Source organism: Halteromyces radiatus (genome assembly GCF_025201355.1).
Source record: "Halteromyces radiatus strain CBS 162.75 chromosome Unknown BX664scaffold_8, whole genome shotgun sequence".
Taxonomy (NCBI): Eukaryota; Fungi; Mucoromycota; class Mucoromycetes; order Mucorales; family Cunninghamellaceae; genus Halteromyces; species Halteromyces radiatus.
The window spans coordinates 1,043,716-1,063,492 of record NW_026251694.1 but is presented as its reverse complement, the minus strand read 5'-3'; the positions used below and the strand labels follow the sequence as shown (position 1 = coordinate 1,063,492).

General features: G+C 35.1%; 5 protein-coding genes across 5 annotated transcripts; 3 read left to right on the top strand and 2 right to left on the bottom strand.

Moving 5' to 3' along the window:
• Window positions 1–45: 45 nt before the first annotated feature.
• BX664DRAFT_268922 (hepatocellular carcinoma-associated antigen 59-domain-containing protein) lies at window positions 46–1,327 on the bottom strand (the record flags this gene model as incomplete). The annotated part of the gene is given in 8 exon segments (XM_051541025.1): window positions 46–122; window positions 163–237; window positions 252–319; window positions 426–511; window positions 580–721; window positions 787–873; window positions 962–1,147; window positions 1,221–1,327. 8 exon segments carry the CDS (start codon window positions 1,325–1,327, stop codon window positions 46–48), a joined length of 828 nt encoding a protein of 275 aa, XP_051397246.1.
• A 598-nt stretch (window positions 1,328–1,925) lies between these two features.
• BX664DRAFT_341056 (BAR adaptor protein Hob3) lies at window positions 1,926–3,221 on the top strand. Its single transcript, XM_051546930.1, has 7 exons — window positions 1,926–1,990; window positions 2,073–2,112; window positions 2,169–2,242; window positions 2,292–2,353; window positions 2,437–2,570; window positions 2,633–2,809; window positions 2,869–3,221. Exons 1-7 carry the CDS (start codon window positions 1,980–1,982, stop codon window positions 3,136–3,138), a joined length of 768 nt encoding a protein of 255 aa, XP_051397245.1. The 5' UTR covers window positions 1,926–1,979; the 3' UTR covers window positions 3,139–3,221.
• A 280-nt stretch (window positions 3,222–3,501) lies between these two features.
• Window positions 3,502–5,509, top strand: BX664DRAFT_302586 (acyl-CoA N-acyltransferase). Its single transcript, XM_051542441.1, has 11 exons — window positions 3,502–3,622; window positions 3,696–3,793; window positions 3,871–4,018; window positions 4,073–4,212; window positions 4,264–4,385; window positions 4,444–4,548; window positions 4,644–4,687; window positions 4,799–4,861; window positions 4,978–5,123; window positions 5,192–5,308; window positions 5,371–5,509. Exons 1-11 carry the CDS (start codon window positions 3,526–3,528, stop codon window positions 5,470–5,472), a joined length of 1,182 nt encoding a protein of 393 aa, XP_051397244.1. The 5' UTR covers window positions 3,502–3,525; the 3' UTR covers window positions 5,473–5,509.
• A 711-nt stretch (window positions 5,510–6,220) lies between these two features.
• BX664DRAFT_388642 (uncharacterized protein) lies at window positions 6,221–7,178 on the top strand. Its single transcript, XM_051549483.1, has 6 exons — window positions 6,221–6,241; window positions 6,326–6,345; window positions 6,412–6,489; window positions 6,540–6,686; window positions 6,740–6,808; window positions 6,874–7,178. The coding sequence occupies exons 1-6, from the start codon at window positions 6,226–6,228 to the stop codon at window positions 7,132–7,134; spliced, it is 591 nt and encodes a 196-aa protein (XP_051397243.1). The 5' UTR covers window positions 6,221–6,225; the 3' UTR covers window positions 7,135–7,178.
• Window positions 7,179–7,606: 428 nt separating this feature from the next.
• BX664DRAFT_376387 (uncharacterized protein) lies at window positions 7,607–19,493 on the bottom strand (the record flags this gene model as incomplete). The annotated part of the gene is made up of 24 exons (XM_051548731.1): window positions 7,607–7,640; window positions 7,728–10,452; window positions 10,603–11,130; window positions 11,182–11,361; window positions 11,413–11,838; window positions 11,911–12,157; window positions 12,258–12,479; window positions 12,605–12,690; window positions 12,771–12,866; window positions 13,008–13,913; window positions 13,977–14,492; window positions 14,571–15,122; window positions 15,330–15,785; window positions 15,849–16,559; window positions 16,640–16,810; window positions 16,853–16,968; window positions 17,059–17,257; window positions 17,347–17,632; window positions 17,727–18,277; window positions 18,352–18,616; window positions 18,692–18,802; window positions 18,936–19,081; window positions 19,157–19,307; window positions 19,386–19,493. Coding segments are annotated over 24 exons (9,789 nt in total), but the record flags the coding sequence as incomplete, so codon positions are not given.
• Window positions 19,494–19,777: the final 284 nt, after the last annotated feature.

The following is a 19,777-nucleotide window of genomic DNA, read 5'->3' as shown; positions in this document are numbered from 1 at the left end:
CTTTATTAAAAAAAAAAAAAAAGACAAATATCTATTAAACCTAATCTATTTTCTCATCCTCTTCTTGAATCTTTCAGCTACAACTTCATCTGTTGCCCATTGTCGTCGATCAGACCTTGGAGCTTCCTTTTGATTGTCAAATCGATGATTCCCTATATTCACTTGAAAAAGAAAAGAAAGAAATAATTGTCAGTATCAATAAAAAGAAATCATTATCTTTTTTTTTTCCTTGTTGTACTTACCATCTGTACTAGTTTCTTTGTCTTCCATAAGTTTTCTCTTTGCACGTTCTGTATTTTCAATATTCTTGAGTTGAGCACTACAATTATATAAAATAAAGTATATATAAGTAAATATATATATTTCTTCCCATGGATCTCATCATATTAAATTATTATTATTATTGTTATTATTATTTTACTTACGATATCCCTAAATCGACTTCTGGTATGGCAGTCAGCATTTGTGTTGAGTGTTGTACATTTCCTTCCTTGACCACTTCCGATGCAAACTATAAAGGTGAACAAAAGTAGATAGATCAGTAAATATATATATGTAATCATTCTTATCATAGTTTACCTTTAAATGATCAGGTAAATGATATAATTCTTCATAAATATCTTTCATCCCTTGAGGTTCATTTGATTCTTCTTCTTCATCATCCGGTATATTTGCATCTCCTCCACGCTTTTTCCTTAGTTCTGTTTCAATGTATTTCATCCTAGAAAAAATAAAATATAAAAATGTTATCTACTTTTGGTTCATTCTATTCTTTATTTTACTTACATGTGTTTATCCACGTCCAATTTATTTGTTTGTGAAGTAAATGTATCCAGTCGTACTTTTTTGCCTTTTCCTTCTTCGTCGTCCGCCCTAGATTGCATATATAAAAAGAGTATAAAAGATCAATGATATATATATATATATATATATATATATATATATATAATGATTTACTTACGTTTTTCCTGCTGCAAAAGCATCCTTGTCCACCAATCCACCTTTTTGTAGACTCCAAGATCCATCGTCTACTGGTTTCTTTGGTTTTGTTTTCTTTTTGCTATCACCTTTGAGTAACTTTTCAGCATCTACACCACCATGTTTTCGTCGAAGTTGTCGAAGTTCCTGTAGTTCTTCAATCGTATGACTGAAAATAATATAAAATAATTGAGATCTACTAGTAAAAAAAAACGATTAAATAATAATAATATAGGACTTACCTGACATCTTCTGTAGATTCTATGTTTTGTCCATTATCTATAGCTGTTTCTTCATCAGATTCATGTACTTTCTTTCTATAGTTTCTTGTTTTCTTTGAAATAGCCATTATAGATGTATAAAGGAAAAGAGTACAAAAGTGAAAAAAAAAGAAAGGAAATAAAAAAAAAAAATTGTAGCTTTTTGACTGGAACTTTACCATTCAATTTTTGAAATACCGTCACTGGCCACTATAATTAATGATTTTCAATAAAATTATGTTGTAGCTATACAGTTTGAAGTATTCTATGAAAGTCAAATTCCTTTTTTTTCTTCTTTTTTTGGGGGAGGGGGAGAGGGAGGAAACTATGACTTGGCATTTCCACAGCCCATCACATCAAATAGGTCAGAGACGAATAAGGAAAAAGACAAGCATATTTAAGGACGAAAATCCATATCTATGTTTCTATAACAAAAAAAAAAAAAACAAAAAAGTGTTTTTCTGAATAGGTTTTTCTTCTAATAAAAAGAAAAAAAAGGTTTTACTAAGTGTATTTGCTTTCACCAAGCTTGACAGTTCAATTGTTACACTTCTTTAGGTTGTATTAACTCATTTGCTCAAACCTTTGTTTCAGTCCCCGCCTCGAATCTTCTGTAAGCTGAGCACAAGCAAAGGTTTTATTTTTTTTTCTTTTCTTTTCTTTTTTCTTTCTTGTCTTTCTTTTTCTATTTCTTACTACTTTTTCCCTTACTGATATACATATTATTTTCTTATATACATTATGGCGTTTCTGTAAGTAAAACTTGAATTATTATTATTCACATATTATTATAAATAGTTTAACAATAACTCATTATTTTCTACTTTTTTCTAGGCATGGTTTCAAGAAAAACTTGAACCGAGCTGGTCAATCGGTAAAAGAATACAAGTCTTTCTATTTCAATTTACTTATTCTATTTTCATCTTATAGATTATGCAACGAACTGGTGCCTCGGATAAAACTGCTGATAGTGAGTTTGATGAAGAATATACTCGATTCAAAACGTAAGTGACAACATTATTATTATTTATGATACTAATATACTTATAAAAGTTTGGAGAAAAAGTCTGAAAAGTTATCAAAGGAAACAAAAGGATATTTGGATTCACTTCGAGGTAAGAACATGGATATTTAAAAAAAAAAAGTTGTTATAGAAAGGAAACATTCAGTGACCTTATTTTTTTTTTTTTTTATTTAGGCATGACTACAGCACAAACTCGTATTGCTCAAACTATTGAATTATTCTATGATGATAGCAATCCTATGGGTCAAAGTGGTGCAGATTATAAACGTACAATGGAAAAACTCGATGAAGAAGCTAGAACAGATTTGGTAAGTCAAGATCATTGGACATGTCACAAAGTCATATCATTGATGACTTTCTATTTATTTAGGACACTGCCTTTAGAACAACCGTGCTCGAACCCTTTGGACGATTTTGTTCTTACTTCCCTGAAATCAATGAAGCTGTGAAACGACGACAAAAGAAATTATTAGATTATGATACACAGCGATCCAAGGTGCGCAAATTGATTGATAAACCAAGTGAAGATCCTCAGCGACTACCAAGAGTAAGTGAAATGATGATTGTTTAATTAGAGTAGGATTAAATGTCTATTTTTTTTTATAGGCCGAACAAGAAGCCAACTTGGCCCGTGAGATGTATGAAAATCTGAATAGTATTTTGGTGAATGATCTACCCAAGGTGGTTGAACTTCGTGTACCTTACCTGGATCCATCCTTTGAAGCTCTTATTAAGTCTCAATTACGATTTGCACAAACAAGTTATGAACAATTAGAAGGTTTACGACATCATTTTCCTCCTGAAAATGAAAATGATCAGCGTGTGGATAATGTATTACAGCAAATGCGCGAACTGACCATCTGTGGAAACTTTTAATAGTCTTATTTTAGTAGTAGTAGTATTAGTATTCTATGTCTTTGTATTAACACCCATTCTTTAAATAAATTATATTACTTTTATCGATTGTTCTTTTGTCATTTATATTTACAGATATAAATATTTTTTTGAGGACAATTAATATGGGAAAAAAAATGAGGTCAACAGTGGAATGGTAATCGTATTATGCTACTAAGGTGCATGATGGTGGACTCCTATGTTTGCCTTTGATGTTGATTAATCTAATGCTTCTTTCTTTCATTTCCTTTATCAAGTTACATTATCGGAGTGTGAATCATCAAGGTGCCTTCATTTTTTTCAAACCAAAAAAAAAAAAAAAAAAAAGAACCGCGTTTCTTTTTTCTTTCACCAGTTTCTTCTTTTATCATGGAAAACACAGAGGAACGTCATCCTGCACAGGATATTGTACCTGATTTTGACAAATGGGCATGCAATGCAAACGAATGCATGACTTTGGAAATAAGCAAGTGAATTAAAAACCCAATCAAGAGTTGAATTTATAGTAGGATCTAATTATATTTCATTCTCTCTTATAGGATCTCCCTTTATGACTACTTCTTTCCAACCTACCTTTACATATCCTCTTTTTGGTTCACATGAGACAATCTTTGGTTATAAAGATCTGGCTATAGAGGTATGAACAAAATTAAAAAACTAATCAGCTAGTTTTTTTTTTCAACTCATCCCTTCGATGCTTCGTGTGTAATTTAGATCAAATATACCAATGGATCACTACGTGCCTTTGTTGACATTACCTATTCTGCCAAATATCAACCTTCTTCTTCTTCGTCTTTCTCCTCCGGATCACCTATTGAAGCTGACGATATAGCTGGTCCTTTGAAAAAATACATGTCGCAAGGTATAAAAACAAAGATAGAATATAAACTTTTCATACTGACGCAATTCATATCAGATACTACCACCAACATTGATGCATTTGATAAGAGTGTTAAGGAAGACGCAGCCACTTTCAGACCTTTGGGTGAAAAGGTATACGAATATCAAGTAGAAGCTGACGCAGAAAACGAAGATGAAGATTATGAAATTTACAAGGTAAGTCAAAAGAAAGGATGGCAACAATATGACTTATATTTCTTTATTTAGTGCTCATTCAAAGATCCTCGATTCCGTGAATATCATCGACGAATGCAATTCTTTGTCTTACTTTTTATTGAAGGATCAAGCTATATTGATGATGAAGATGAAAAATGGGAAATATATACATTGTAAGTGGGTCAATCGTTTGTTGACAGCGTGTATATTAATTTGATATAATTATATTAGATACAAACGTCAAAAGAAAGGTGACGAAAGTATATACACTTTTGTAGGATATTGTACCGCATATCCTTTTTACTGTTGGCTAGAACAAACACGAATGCGTATTAGGTAGGATGACGATATGTATATCAAAATAAAATATATGTATACATATAGAAAAAAACAACTAAAACCTTTCTTTATTATTTTTTTTTTTTTAATAGTCAATTTTTGATTTTACCAACGTATCAGGGCAAGGGTCATGGAGGTATGTATGATCATGATTTCCCAATAATCTACTTAATAAATATACTTATTTTTATGTTTTCCTTTTCTATCTTTCTCTCTTTTTTTTTTTTTTCTTCTTCTTTGTCTGCAGGACAATTATATAGGACTATCTATGAATTATTTGCTCAACGAAAGGATGTTTTGGAAATCACAGGTAAAAAAAAAAAAAAAAAAAAAAAAAAAAAGGAAGAAAAAGGAAATATTTACTGGTTGCAAAAGTAAATGGGATGATGATCTTGATAATCTTTTATTTCTTTGGCATTTTATTAGTGGAAGACCCAAATGAAGAATTCTCGGATCTACGTGATAAGTCTGATTTACGATATTTGCGGGATCATGGTGCGTTTGATGGAATTACTATCCCAGTACCTCAAGAAACCATACAACAATTACAGAAAAAATACAAATTAACCAACGTAAGTTAACCAAACTATATATAACTTCAATAATTACGTTTCATTTTTATTTTTTATTTTTTATTTAGAGACAAATACAAACTTCTCTTGAAATATATCTGTTATCAAATTTGAACAAACGTGACCGTGAAGCATACAAAAACTATCGATTACAAGTAAAGCAACGTCTTTATCGCTTCAATTATGTAAGTCAAATGATTTCCTGACGATTTGCTACATAAACTAATCCCTTTCTTATTTATTTTAGGATACTTTGCAAGAAATCGAACCTGAAGACAGAAAAGACAAGCTCCACGAAACATATATGGGAGTAGAACAAGATTATCATCGCTTATTGGAAGAGGTTTAGATTAGTTTTTTCTTTTTGATTTTTTTTTTTTTTTTTTGTCATTTCATATCTATTCACTACCCTTTTATTTTCTTGTATAGTCAAATATCCTATTCAAATAAACTTTTTTTTTCATCTACTATCAACATTCCTTCTTTTATTTGCAGACTCTATCTTTTTTTTTTTTTTTTTTTTTGAAAGATTTTTGGAGTTTTACAGCCAAAAATTTCGAACTCCTCAGCCAAATTTTAGCTGTAAAAATGAATCCTCAGGGGGTTGCCAGGCAATTTTTCCAAAAAATCGATGAAATTTTTCAGACACTGATTGTACGGTAGACGGCAAGGTATGTGATAAAATGATATTAGATGAGGTTAGACTACTTTTCTAAGAGGAATCCAATGGTGGTCATTTTATGGGATGATGATCGTTATTGGATGGCATATGACGATAGTAACATTTTAATTTACTCTTATAAATTGGGGAGATGAGATATTAGTTATTAGTAAGTGAATAATTTCATCTACGTTTAGTTGAATTTAATGTGATGATGGTTATTTTTTTAAAAAATGAAAAGACCAAGTTTATTTTCCCGGAAACTACCCAGTCATCGTAATGGGAGGGATGACAAAAGATTCAAAAAAAAAAAAAAATTGATGTAAAAAATGTTTTAGCCATTCGTGCAGATTTCTTTGTATCCCCTTTTTTCTCTTTCCTTTTTTTTTTCTTTTTTTCTTTTTTTTTTTTTCTTTTTTTCTTTTTTTCTTTTTTTCTCATATGGGTGGACTTGAAAGTAAGTGAACCTCAAATTATATTTTTAATATGATATTCATTCTTATATTTTTATTAATTTTATAAAAAAAAAAAAAAAAAATAGATCAGCTTTTTCAATTAAAGGTACTAAAAGATAAAGTCTTTAATCGTTTTTGATATTAACCAAATCTTTCCTTTTTTTTTTTATAGTTCACTTCGAAACAATTACAAAAACAAAGTAAAAAATGTCAAAAGGATGAAACTCTTGAAAAAACAAAACTGAAAAAGGTAAGAATAGTATATTATTTTGGATTCATTTTAATATTAACTTTGGATAGGCGTTGCAAGATGGTCATCCAGAAGCTGCTCGTATCTATGCTGAAAACTGTATTCGGAAAAAAAATGAAGCGTTATCACTCTTACGACTCTCATCTCGAGTGGACGGTGTTGCTTCTAAGGTTCAAACCGCTATTACCATGAAATCTGTAGGTTATTTTTTTTTTCTTTTCTTTTCTTTATAAACTCACTTCTTTAAAAGGTTTCTTCTTCCATGGCAAATGTAGTCAAAAGTATGGAAAAGTCAATGGGAAATATGGACCTGGAAAAGGTAACATAATCATATCATTATTATTATTAGTTTGAAATAGACAATTCTAATTTTTCCTTATATAGATGGCTATTGTATTGGATAAGTTTGAAAATCAAGTAGAAACATTGGAGACACAAGAACGGATGACAGAAGCAAGTATGCCTATGGAATCTCAAGTCGATCAGCTTATGGAGCAAATGATGGAATCCGACACTTTGGATTTACATGCACAATTGGATCAACTTCAAGTCCTTACTTCCAACATCTATACCAATACCACGACAACCAAAAAGGACTCAAGTGATGATATGTTGGAAAAGCGTTTACAAGCTCTTCGTAGTTAGATAAATAGATAAATAATAAAAAGTCTTTTTTTTTTTGTCACCAAGTTTGATAAGATCTCATCATATTCAAATTCATATTTCATATTTGATGATTCCTTCCATGTAACTTTAGTACAAACTACAGTAGATATATAACATGATTGCAGTTGATATACGCCATTTCGTTCTTATCATCTTTTTTTTTTTTTTTTTTTTTTTTTGACAAACAGTAATGAACCTATGAATAGAACCTTTTTTTTTTTATGACAAATGTATTTTTATTTTATAAGAAAGAAAAAGAAAAAACGAGTTGGCAATAGTATATATAAATATAAATATAAAAAGAAAAAAAAAATAACTATACTATAAAACATAAAAGTGAACCAAACAAACTAAAATATCTAACAAACTAAATCCATACATCTTATACAAAGGCAAACCCAGTTGAGCATTCATTGATGGCCTTGAATAAGTTGGCACGTAAACTTTCATAAGAATCATATTCTGGCAAATCCACTTGATTGAAACTACAGAAAAAAAAAAAAAAGAAATGTCAATACATCAAAATCATCGTTATATTCTTTTTTTTTTTTTTTTTTTTTTTTTTTTTTTACCATGTATGAGCAGAAGGCAATCTACTATCACCACCATAATCCTTGTGAATCTGGAACTTTTGTACACCACCAGAACCTTGTAAATGAGCAAATCCTTCCAATGGGACTTTGGATGTTCCTGTAGCAAATTGTAATAACTTGGCTCGTTCTTCTTGATCAAAGCTTCGTACGGCACGCCAGAACCATTGAATTTGAGGAGATGTACTATGATAAGTTACATATTCGGTATTGTTCTTCCAATCATCCAGATCAATATCAGGCAGACCAGAGATCAGTAATTCTAATTCTTGTTCATTGAAGATTTGGATCAGTGATGCAGGAATGATGTCATGGAAACCTTGCAAGAATGCGTTGATTTGATCTTTGATTGCAATCGTCAGTTTTTGTGCTGTCACCAGATTTACATATTCATGTTTGTTTTGTTCTGTCACTGGTATGTCACGTCCACCTGGCTTGAGATCAATCACCTTGGTTGTACCGAAATCATCCATTTCCATACTGAAGGTAAGGTCGATAATGTCAGTAATATCGTTGTCCAATATCCACACCAAACTCTTATAATATTCAGGATCCACAGCTTCCACATCACGGTAGTCCACAGATCGATTGAGAATATGCTTGTAGAATGATCGTGTAAAGTAAGCATCCAGTAGCCTTCCATCATAAATCGCTTTGCCAATCACACGTCCAACAAACTTGAAAAAGCTGAGATGGTCCGAATTTACCCAGGATGCACGATTGGGTTGGTATGTCAACTTATCCGCGGCAGATGCAATAAACAGAGCATAGTTGGGATCAAACATTTGTCGTGCCAATACAGAGAACCATTCACGAGTCACACCGCCAGCATCCACACCTTCTTCATCATAGAATCTCACCATCAATTTGCCAAACTTGATTTCTTCCCCTGTTCGTCCCTGTAGCTGATGATACGAATCTTCAAACACATATTGTCGTCGTACATTCAGTTGTAAAGGAGGATAATGACTTCGAGGTTCTGTTCGTTTGTGTAATTGTTGTACAAAGTAGTTGCGCTTGTTGTCAAATTCCAACATCTTGGGATTGCGAACCAATAATGAGAATGAGCCACTCATCAGAGTTGGGTTGTTACGCACCATAATATTGAGAATCTTCTTGTGATCTTCTGTAAATTTGAAAAACACATCATCAGGTGTTTCACCAGATTCATCACTACGGATAGTAGCTTCAGGAGAGGAAACACGATTCGAACTAGTTGCTTCAGATTTTTGTTGGAGTTGTTGATTAGTCATACTTTCGGCATATTTGGACACCACCATAAACGATTCAATCAAAGGTAAAAGCACCGTTGCCACATTGATCAATTCTTCTTTTTCATGAATCACAGATAGACAATCACCCAGCATTTTCCACAATGGTAAGAAATTCAATTGATCGTAGATAGCCAACATTCGATTTTCATTCTTAACTTGTTCATCTGATTCATCCGCATTCAATGTCTTCGTTGTTGGTTGTCGTTTGCGTGAATACATATAATCAATGGTCTTGAGCACCCTGAGAAGTTTGGCTTGATGTGAGGATGCAGCAGAAAATTGTGTCAATGCAGATGTTTGAATATCAGTTCCAGTCATGGCATTTTCAAGAGCACGTAGCAGATCTTGTAAATCATTCAAAATTTGTTTTCCAGAGAATCTGGCCGCTTCTGTAAATTCATGAGTGATTGTTTGAAGAGCACCATCCAAAGCTGAAAGATGAGAGATCACACCAAGAGTGTACTGGAAAGTTCTACTTGAACATTCACCGCTTGTCAATACATGAACCACCATTTGCAAATAATGATCAGGAATTGTTGGAGGTTTTGGTACAGGTCGATGTTGATGTTGTTGAGTACCACTAGATTCAGTGATTGATTGTTGTTGTTCATTTTTCCCTTGTTCTTCACTTGCTTCCGCATCGGCTTGTTCCTTTTGCTGTTGTTCTTGTTGTTGTCGATTCTCAACCTTTTCAACGTATTTTTTCACCAAAGCAGGGAATGGCCTACACATGGTCGCTAATAGATTCATCAGTTGTTCCATGAGATGTGTATTATCAACAAATACAGGTCGATCCAAAAGACTCATCAAAACCAAAAGAGGATATTTGCTTGAAGGTTTGTTAACATCCTTGTTTTTACCTTTCTTGCTACTTGATCGTTTCAGGCCAGCCAAGCAGTCGTTTTCCGTCAAAAAGTAAGTCAATGATTGTTCATTACAAGATACCACATAATGAAGTACTTCCAAACATCGTTGAGTAATCAAGTTTGGTACATTATCACCAATGGTCGTTGTTGTGCCAGCAGAAGTTGATGAAAGTCTACGTTGTTGTTTGGAAGATGAGGCGGATGGGGTTGTTGTCATTGCAGAGGAAACACTTGAAGTTTTGGGGTATAAAGATAATTGAGCAAAACTCTTGTCTACAGCAGCCAAGTCAACACTACCATCATGGAGGATACAGATCAATAAAGACAATAGATCACCACGGGTCTTGCTATTTTCACATAGATTCAACAAGAGTTTGTTCAATAGATTCTTGGAAATAGATTGAGGAACAAATAACAATCGAGCCAGAGTTGCCAGTTGAGTTCGATCCACTAATTGCACTGTATCTGTACGTCCGATGGGCTTCTTGCTTTGTTGTGCTTGTTGATTACGAGATGAATTAGTTATACTTTGTCGGTATCGATTCAACATTCGACTAAAAGGCTGATCTGATCGCAAACTGGTTGGTGTAATGTCATCCAAATCTCGCACGATCGCATCCAAAGAGGCCATAGTACCAGCACTAAGTCCATGATAAGATCGAGCTCCAGATGCTGTAGCCGGAGTTGTTGTTGATGTTGTTTCCAAGTCTGTATCACCTGTAGCCGTAGTAGTTTGAGCTGTAGAACCAGTATTATTGTTGGAGGCATTGCGTCGTTGTCGTTCACGTCGATCTCGTTCAATAGCTTCTTGTCGTAATACTTCATCTCGAATATCAGATGGCAAGGCGTCCAAAAATTCAGGGCTAATCGAATCATCTTCAGGAGGTTGAATAGATTCACGACGTTCACGCATATGTTGATTAACCACTTCTTCCCGTAAATCATCTGGTAATGCTTCCAAAAATTCCACATCGATACCAGTGCCAGATATATCGACAGATTCACCGTTGATTGTAATGGTTGTTCTTTCTTCATTGTCAGTTGCTGGTGCTGTTGTCGTTGTCGTTGAATCAGATGGTGCTGTAACAGTGGTATCTTCTCCAGTTTCCATAGACTCTGTTTGTTGTTGTTGTTGTTGTTGTTGTTGAAGTTGTTCAGCCGCCAAACGTTCTTCTTCAGCTTTTCGATCTGCAGCCTCTTTCTCTTCACGTTGTCGTTTTTCTTCTTCAGCCTTCTTTCGTTCAGCTTCTTCTTTGAGTCGACGTTCTTCTGCAGCTTTCTTTTCTTGTTCCCAACGTTTCTTGTTTTCTTCCAAAGCAATAGGAATCAATGAGTTGAGGAGAGCATTGGTAAGCTTGGTTGCTTGATCAGCCATAGTGTTACCATACATCATACGTGCTTCTTGGTTCCACCTTTCAGAAGTTGACATTGGTTGGAATTCATGTAACAAGGCCAAGATTTGTCGTGATTGATCAGCTGCTGATTCTCCAATAGCACCAGAAGTAACATTCGTAGTATTTGATCCACCAGCCAAATTGGAAATCATAAAAGAAGAAGAACCATGACCACCAGGGCCACCACCAGTAGTACGAGTCATTTCCAGAGCACGCATAAGACCATGACCAGGCATTTCCATTCGGAAAGAATCACCAGCATTTCCACTGTTTGATGCTTGAGATATAATATTTTCTAGTACTCGTAGAGCACTTCCACCAATAATGTCTTCAAATGCTTGCAAATTACCAAGTCCAGTGGATCCACTACCAGTGCCACGATGTCGACGAGAAGTACCATCAAAAGAGCGACTTGTACCAGTAACATCAGTAGATTCAGAGCCTTGATTATCAGCAAGTAGAGGATGAGTTGTGATATCTTCAGAAGTAGATTCACCGCCAATACCACGGAATGTGCGACCCAAAGACGATGAATGACCACCAAATTCTACAATAGGTACTCTGTCACGAGGAGTAGATGCACCTAGGATTTCTACACCTTCCATCAAGCGACGACCTTGAGTTGATCGACCAGGACGACGTAAACCAAGTCCACCATAAGTTCTAGGACGTTCTTGCCAACCTTCATCACTAACATCGAACGAATATTGAATGTTTTGTGGTCCATCATCCACCAAGAAAGGATCACCAAGGTCATCTTCATCAATCAAAAGTCCATCGTTCAAATCAGTATCAGGTTCATCATCAAGATAGCCTTCCGAGCCTTCTTCTTCATCAAAGTCAGATTGGTCAAGGGTATCCAAATCCACATCTTGAGTCTATATATACATATAAAAAGGAAGGTTAAATATTATATTGTAACAAAACCTCTTAAAATAAATCCCATCATCATTCTAAAAAAAAAAAAGAATCACTTACGTCTTCGAATCGACGGCGTTGATGATGATGTCTTCCTTGTTGTTCATCATCAGATTCAATAGATATTTCAGCACCCACAAGAACTTCGCCATCGTCATCAATATCTTCAAGATGCCAAGTCATTTCTCTTCCATCTTCATCGTCTTCACTACCACCAGAATGATCAGAGGATTCATCGTTATGGTCACTTTCATCCGAATTATCATCGTTGTCGCTACCATCCTATCATATATAAAGTAAGTCAAAAAAAAATTTTTTTTCTTTGTGGTTGTTATGAGAAATCAAATCAAGGAACTTACTTCATCTTCGTCCATATCAGTATCATAAGGATGACGATGGAGAACCACGTCCATTTCTTGATCAACGTCATCATCTTCAAGTTCTTCTTCACTCATGTCAGAGAGATCACTTCCAGTTTCTTCGTCAAATTCATCTTCGTCGAAACTAATTAGAAAAATAAATGGATAAGCTAAAATATAAAAAACATTCATGAATTTATGTCTTACCTTGCACCTTCTTCATCTTCAGAGGAACCAAAATCATCTTCGTCTTCTTCCATCACACTTCCATCAAACATACCCAAAGAGGAATTTCGATACAAATCAGGAGCTTCATTGTCGTGATCATCATCGTTATTTGTCGCCAAAAGAGAATCGTCATGATGGTGATGAGCATCAGTAGAATCAGTATCGTGTACACCATCAGTGCCACCAGTACGAGAAGCACTTGCTGCAATAGCATCATTGTCACCTCCTTGTCGATCTGTAGTAGCAGTTGATGTTGATGCTTTACCTTTGTTGTTGGTTGATGATGAAGAGCCTTCCAATTCAGCAGCAGCAGCTCGTTGTTCCGCCGCTTTTCTTTCAATAGTCACAGCCAATTTGGTCAATTGTTCCAAAGGTCGGATCATAGCACTAAGTACAGTTTTTGCATGAGGATAGTTGACATCCACATCGCTAATAGCACTAGTCATCACACCAACAAATCCCTTGTCTAACATAATCTTGGCTAGTTGCATTGAAGTGTCTTCCTTTTGTTGTTGTTGATGAACATGACTTCCAGGATTGGGACGAGCATTCAGGATACGGTGACAGAGATCGGCAAGACTGAGATACCTATTATACTTGACTGATAATTGTTCTGTAGATTGAACCAAGGTTTGGAATGCACGTACCACACCTTCTAATACATATCTCCGCACATGGGTCAAATCGTGTTTGTTGGAATGAGTGATTTCGTTCTTGGAAAGAGTATTGTAACACATTGCCACGAGCACACAGGAAGTCCACATTGATAATCCTTGTCCCTTGCGAGCTTCATCATCAGTTGGTTTGATGGCATTATAAGGTAGTAGATCGTTGACCAATAAATTGAGTACATGATGACGACTGCGAGAATTATTATTGTTTCCATTCTTGTTGGCACGTTGTCGACTAAAGTTGTAGATATCGTATTTGCAGGATGGGTAAGAAGATACCAATTCAACCAAGCATTGTAAAAGGAAACCAGTATATGCATATTTCAAGTCACTGTTTTCTTTGTCAGATGAACGAATCGATACCAATTCATTCAATAGATGGTTGACAACGATTGAAGAGTTTTTGCCAATTTTTGAAGGTGAATGATGAGTAGAGGTTGAAGTAGAAGTTGTAGGTACTGGAGCAGGCGTTGTTGTGGTCGTACCAATGGTAGTTGTTGATGTTGTAGATGTTGTAGCACTGTCATCCTCTTTTCCAATAATTTTGATTTGACGATTGTTTTCATATTCGTTGTACCGGGTTAGTCGACAGATCTTTTCAGAAACTTGTAAAAAGACAGCAGGATCTCGAAGTGCGATGGCAGCATTGTTGCGGAAATAAGTGGTGATATCTAAATTCTTTGGTCTTGGTACTGTTCCCCAGGTAGTTATGATATCATCAATTTGTTCTTCCAAAACAAACTTGTCTTCGATAATATGACGTAAAATGAGAATGATAAATGCTTGCTGACCTTGAAAACCTTCTAAACTTGATCTTGGCTTGGCAAATAAAAGTTCCAATCCACCATGTTCCACCAACCGCAAGGCATCATCGTTATTTTTGGTTAAGCGAACAATGATGCGAAGGATAGCAAAAAGATCATCCCTGGTAAGCTTGGTTTTTCTGAGTAGAGTGATGCAACAAAGGAGAAGTTGTTGTCGTTGCAGGTCAGTAATAGCATCCTTGTCACTATCAACAATTCCAACGGTTGAATTATCTTCTTGGATAGGAGCAGCAGAAGTCGTAGTAGTAGTAGTAGTAGTAGTAGTAGTAGAATCACCCATTTCAATATCACCATTGTCGTCCACAGCAGTAGTAGAAGCAGTAGCATCATCATTTCCGGTATCAACACCTTTACCTTTGTTGCTTGACTTTTCTTCACTAGTGAGCTTGACTTCTTTGGGTTCATCAGATTGACAGATAAACATTTCTAATACCAAGAGAGCAGATGCCAACCAAGTGGGAGTAGGAGTCGATGGATCAGATAAATCATCCTTGCATTTTTCCAAAATATCAAAGAGACAAGTCAAACGTGAAGCAATATCAGGTATGGCAGCATGGAAGGGAGAATCTTTGAGTAGTAAGGCCATTAATCGTAGCTGACTGCAAACCTTTGTATAAGGAATTTCGCTTGTATCCAAAGAAGCTTGAATTCTATCCACTAATGAAGATATGACTGATTTCGCCAAAGTGAATTCCTTGTCGCCATCCTTACATACAACCACCAGAAGGTCATGGGCATCAAAGATCATATCATCACGTTCATCCACAAGTTGCAACAAGATTTCTGGTAGTTCCTTTCGTAGAGTATTGCGTAATTCTTTGAGAGACTTGAGATCTTCTGAATCTTCTTCGGTAGTTGCCTTGTTTTTGCCTTTGTCAGTAGATTTGTTGCTGCTAGAAGAACCACGAGCCAAAGATCGGTATCGAGAAGACATGAGATTGAATGGATTCAGAGAGTCAAGAGTCATATCTCTATTGTCATCATCAGAGTCATCGTCATCATCAGAATCATCATCACCGTGATCGTATTCTCCAATATCGTCTTCTTCACTAAATTCATCTTCATCCATATGTTCATCTTCATCAATGTCGTGGTCATCGTCGTCCTCGTCATTATCATCATGATTGTTTTGATGATCTTGAAATTCTGTCGTTTCTTGACTTTGTTCACCTTGATCATGAGATGTGGTAGTAACTGAATTGGTAGAATCTTGATTATTTTGATTATCGCTTGCTGGTGCGGGAGAAGATGAACTGCCTGTCGTTGAAGTAGTTGTAGTAGTAGTGTTTCGATTTCTAGAAGATCCACTACCAGCACTGGCTAACATTGCTGTAGGATGACTGAAGAGATAATCCACTGCACGCGATATCTGATTGTTGCATCTCACCATAGCTTGTTCAGCACCAGGACGATTGAACCCCATATCGACCAATGTTTGAACACCTGCTTCATTGGGTACCACAGGTGGAGGAGGAGGAGGACGAACACTGTTGAAAGGAGAAGGAGCTGATGCAGGAAAAGAACTACCAGGAGTCATGTCGATTCCAATCTGAAGAACACCATTACCACCTACACCAGCGGTAAACCCACTACCATCAGATAGATTTCCGGTAAATCCACTGCTGCTTTGTTTCGGCTTGTCCAAATCCGTAGACATCAATTGAGCTAGAACCTTGATATACATCCGTAATACATACTTGGGGAACTTGTAAAAGAGCTTACTTTGAAGATGTTTTCGGATAGCAGCCACACGAAGAGAGACAGATACATTCCATTCACGAGGGTCAAAGTACTCAGGTACAGAGCGATCTTTTGCTTTTGAGATATGGAAAGTATAAGGAGACTCCATCAAGAGTTTTTCGGAGCTGATGTTGAGTAAAACAGCAAGAAGAAGTTCAATACTAGCGTCGATACGAGGCAACAAGGTTTCTTGATCAGAGGTAGACCGATCAGCAATAGGAATGGATTCAATAGATTCAGCAGCTTGCCATAATTTATCCAATGTATCCACCATAAGAGTTGTACCACCATTACGATCAAAAGTCACAGCCATAGGTACATGTAAACACGGTGTAGCACGATCATCCAATAAAAGCATAGATACCAAGGAAAACATGGAGGCCAAGTAGTCATATTTACAAGGAGGAACATCATCCACATAAATACAAGACCAAGAAATGTTGTCTTTCAAAACTTGAGTCATTTGTTCTGCCAACTTGAAAGATTGACCAATTTGACCACTATCCAAACTTCGACGACCTACAGATACCTTGTTGAGACCTAGATTGACGAAAAATGAAATAAGTTTTCTTGTTTTTCTAATCACTGAATGACAATTAATAATCTATCCTATTCTTTACCTTGGAAGATGGGTGTCAGAGCTTGTGGTATTTCGCCAAGAAACATCTTGAAGTGCTTTGTGTTGATGACACGTGGATCTTTGGCATCAGGTTCTTTTTCCTCGTTTGTATCCATTTCAGTAGTTGCTGATGATGGTTGAGTATCAGATGTAATTGTGGTTGTGGTCGCATCTGGTGCTGTGCTTGCATCAGTTGGTCGAGAAGGTTCAAAACCTGATATACCTAATGGATTATCGATTCGTATGTTGCTGGACTTTTTCGCAGATTTGAAGTTATACCAAGATTTAGGTACAGATTCCCTTAGTAAAATGTTTTCCCAAACCATCGTTCTGGATAAAAATGAATAATGAGTATCGAATTCTTGAATTCTTTCTTTTTCTTCTCCTTTTTTTTTTTTTTTTTTTTTTTTTTTTTTTTACCTATGCAGTTGACCCAAGAGTAAGATAATGCTGTCATCACCAGTTTGAGAAATAAATTCATTAACAAGCGCGATCCCATTTTTGCCATGAGTAAGAATAGAAGAACAACAAGTATTTGCCAAGAGCCCAATATAACCATATAATACAATGAATTGACGTAGGAGTTGATTGCCACGTTTGATCTTTTCAGTATCATTATCTATTATAGAAAAACAAGAAGAAAAAAAAAAAGGAAAGTGTCGGAGATTACTTGATCATAAGAGGGAGGTATGAATATAAACAACTTACCTTGTACATCAATATAGTCACGAATAAGACTTTTATTTCCTGGTGTGTAGTCATCCAAAATAAATTTAGCAGAAGTTTTCACTTTTTCCACAATGGCCATAACAGTAGGAATTGGACTAACATCAGCAATCATTCGGAAGAGATAAGAAAGAGAATCAGAGGCAATTGACACAGAGAAATCAGCTGGTAACATTGGTAGAGTAAAGTAATCCAAAAGCATTTCAGGGCATCGATCTTTCACAAATTCTCGGATATTGGATTGATTTTGGAATAAACCTTCGAGGAACTATTTTTTTTTTGATGAAAAGAGAGAAAGGAAAAAAAAAAAAGTAGTTAGTATATGAAATAGAATATAAGTAAATCATCATCTTTTGAATTACTCTTGACACCAAATCGATAAAAGAGACCAGTAAACATTCCACTTTTTCATCAGGTTTGTTGTTAGTAATGTTATCGCTATCAGCAGTTGTCATTTCCACATCAGTGTTGTCATTAGATTTCACAAGTCGTAATAAATGACCATTATCACTTGGTTTCCCTTCTTCTTGTTGCCCCATATCCAATACCTTTTTGATCATTTGTGTAACACATTGAAATACATCTTGTCGCAATGAGGGATGATGTCGAATCAATTCATCCATTGTGTTACCCAATACAGTAGCACCTTCCAGTTCGGCAGGATTCCGTAAAATATCGTGGGAAGTCATCAAATCAAAAAAGTGAGGTAACGGTTTGATATCGTTAAACATTTCTAGACCTGGACCATTAAGACATAAAGCACCAAAAGCATGAACGGCAGCAACCAAAACTTCACCATTTGGATTTTCATAACGAGAAATAGTTTGAAGGAAACATTGTGGTAATTTTTGTTCTTGAAGAATAGCCAAAGAGGTTGGTTCGTTGTGAATAAAAGTGGATGTAACATTGGTAGCTAATAAGAATTAAAATGAATATAAGCTTTGTTTTTTCTTTGTCAATTATTCCTCCTCCTTTTTTTTTTATTACCTAATGCAAATACACTATTGCCAAAAACCTTGGGATTTTCAATGACTTGAATTAATGACGAAGGAGCCGAAGAATCAATCAAATTTCGTAAACCATCCGCCGTTCCAGTAGATTCCATCATTTTTATCAAGAATTTAAACATTGCCTTGACAAGGGATACACGATCATAAGGAGCCAAAGCACCAGTAGCCAGATCTTGATCAGCCAATTTTGTCTCGGTAGTTTCCATAGAAGTCGCATTCTCGATTCCTTGAGTTACTTCAGACTGATAAAAAAAGGAAAAGGGATAATGATCCTATTAATATACTGATTCAATATAATTATTATCAATGCCTCTTACCTTAATGCGAGCCAATAAGATATCTAAACCATTTGCATTACAGAATGCGGAAAATGATGTTGATATATTGTTCACAATCGTATCCAATAATCCGACGACTTTGGTGACGTTCTATTAATAACGATATCCAAAAAAAAGAAGAAGAAATATTGTTAGTACATATCCACTCTTTTTCCTTCCCTCTCATTGCTCTTTCTTTTTTTTTCTTTCTTTCTCTTTTTTTTTCTTTTATCATTCATGTTACCTTCAAATGAATCGATTCCTGATTGTCAACAATATTCAATAATGTAGGGATGACACCAGCAGTCATAAGCATTTGGCCACCAGGTTGTGTTTGTAATAGGTAAGCTAGAAGTGTGAATAATGATTCCAAAAACTCATTGGGAAGACCTAAAACATACACACACACACAAAAAAAAAAAGTAAGTAACACAGTTTTATTAGTACAAAGTTTTTGTTGATTACCATCAGGTTCAGTATGATTGTTAAGATGTCGTAAAATATATAACAAAGTACCATGATTCGCTGAAGCATTGAAAGCATGAAGAATTTCATTCAATTTGTTGCGGTGTCTTGCTATGGCATCTAACGCATATAATGCATATGTTTGAACATCCTAATAGACAGAAAGAAAGAGAGTTAATGAAATAAGAATTTCCTTTTTTTTCTTTTTTTTTTTTTAGAAGATACATACATAACAAACAGATTTTTCAGGATTGATAGCTTCGGCTAGATGAGAAACAAGATGAGGTTCATAGACAAATATTTTGTTTTGGGCAGTAGATTCGGATGCAGTATGGGCTTCAAAAGAAGAAAAAAGAAAAAGAGAAAAAAAAAAGGTGAGTATAAATGAAGTCTATCAACAATAATTTATCCTTACCCATTATAGAGAGAGCAATCAATTGAGAAATCAATAATTTTTTCCTTGCAGAAGAGTCACCAATATTATTTGCGATTCGAATACGATTGAGTAATTCAAAATGATATTCTTTTGGGATATGATGTTGTTCTACCAGATATGTAAACCATTCCAAATCAGATTTCTTTTCTTGTATAGAAAGATCTTCAGTGACAATATGAAGACCT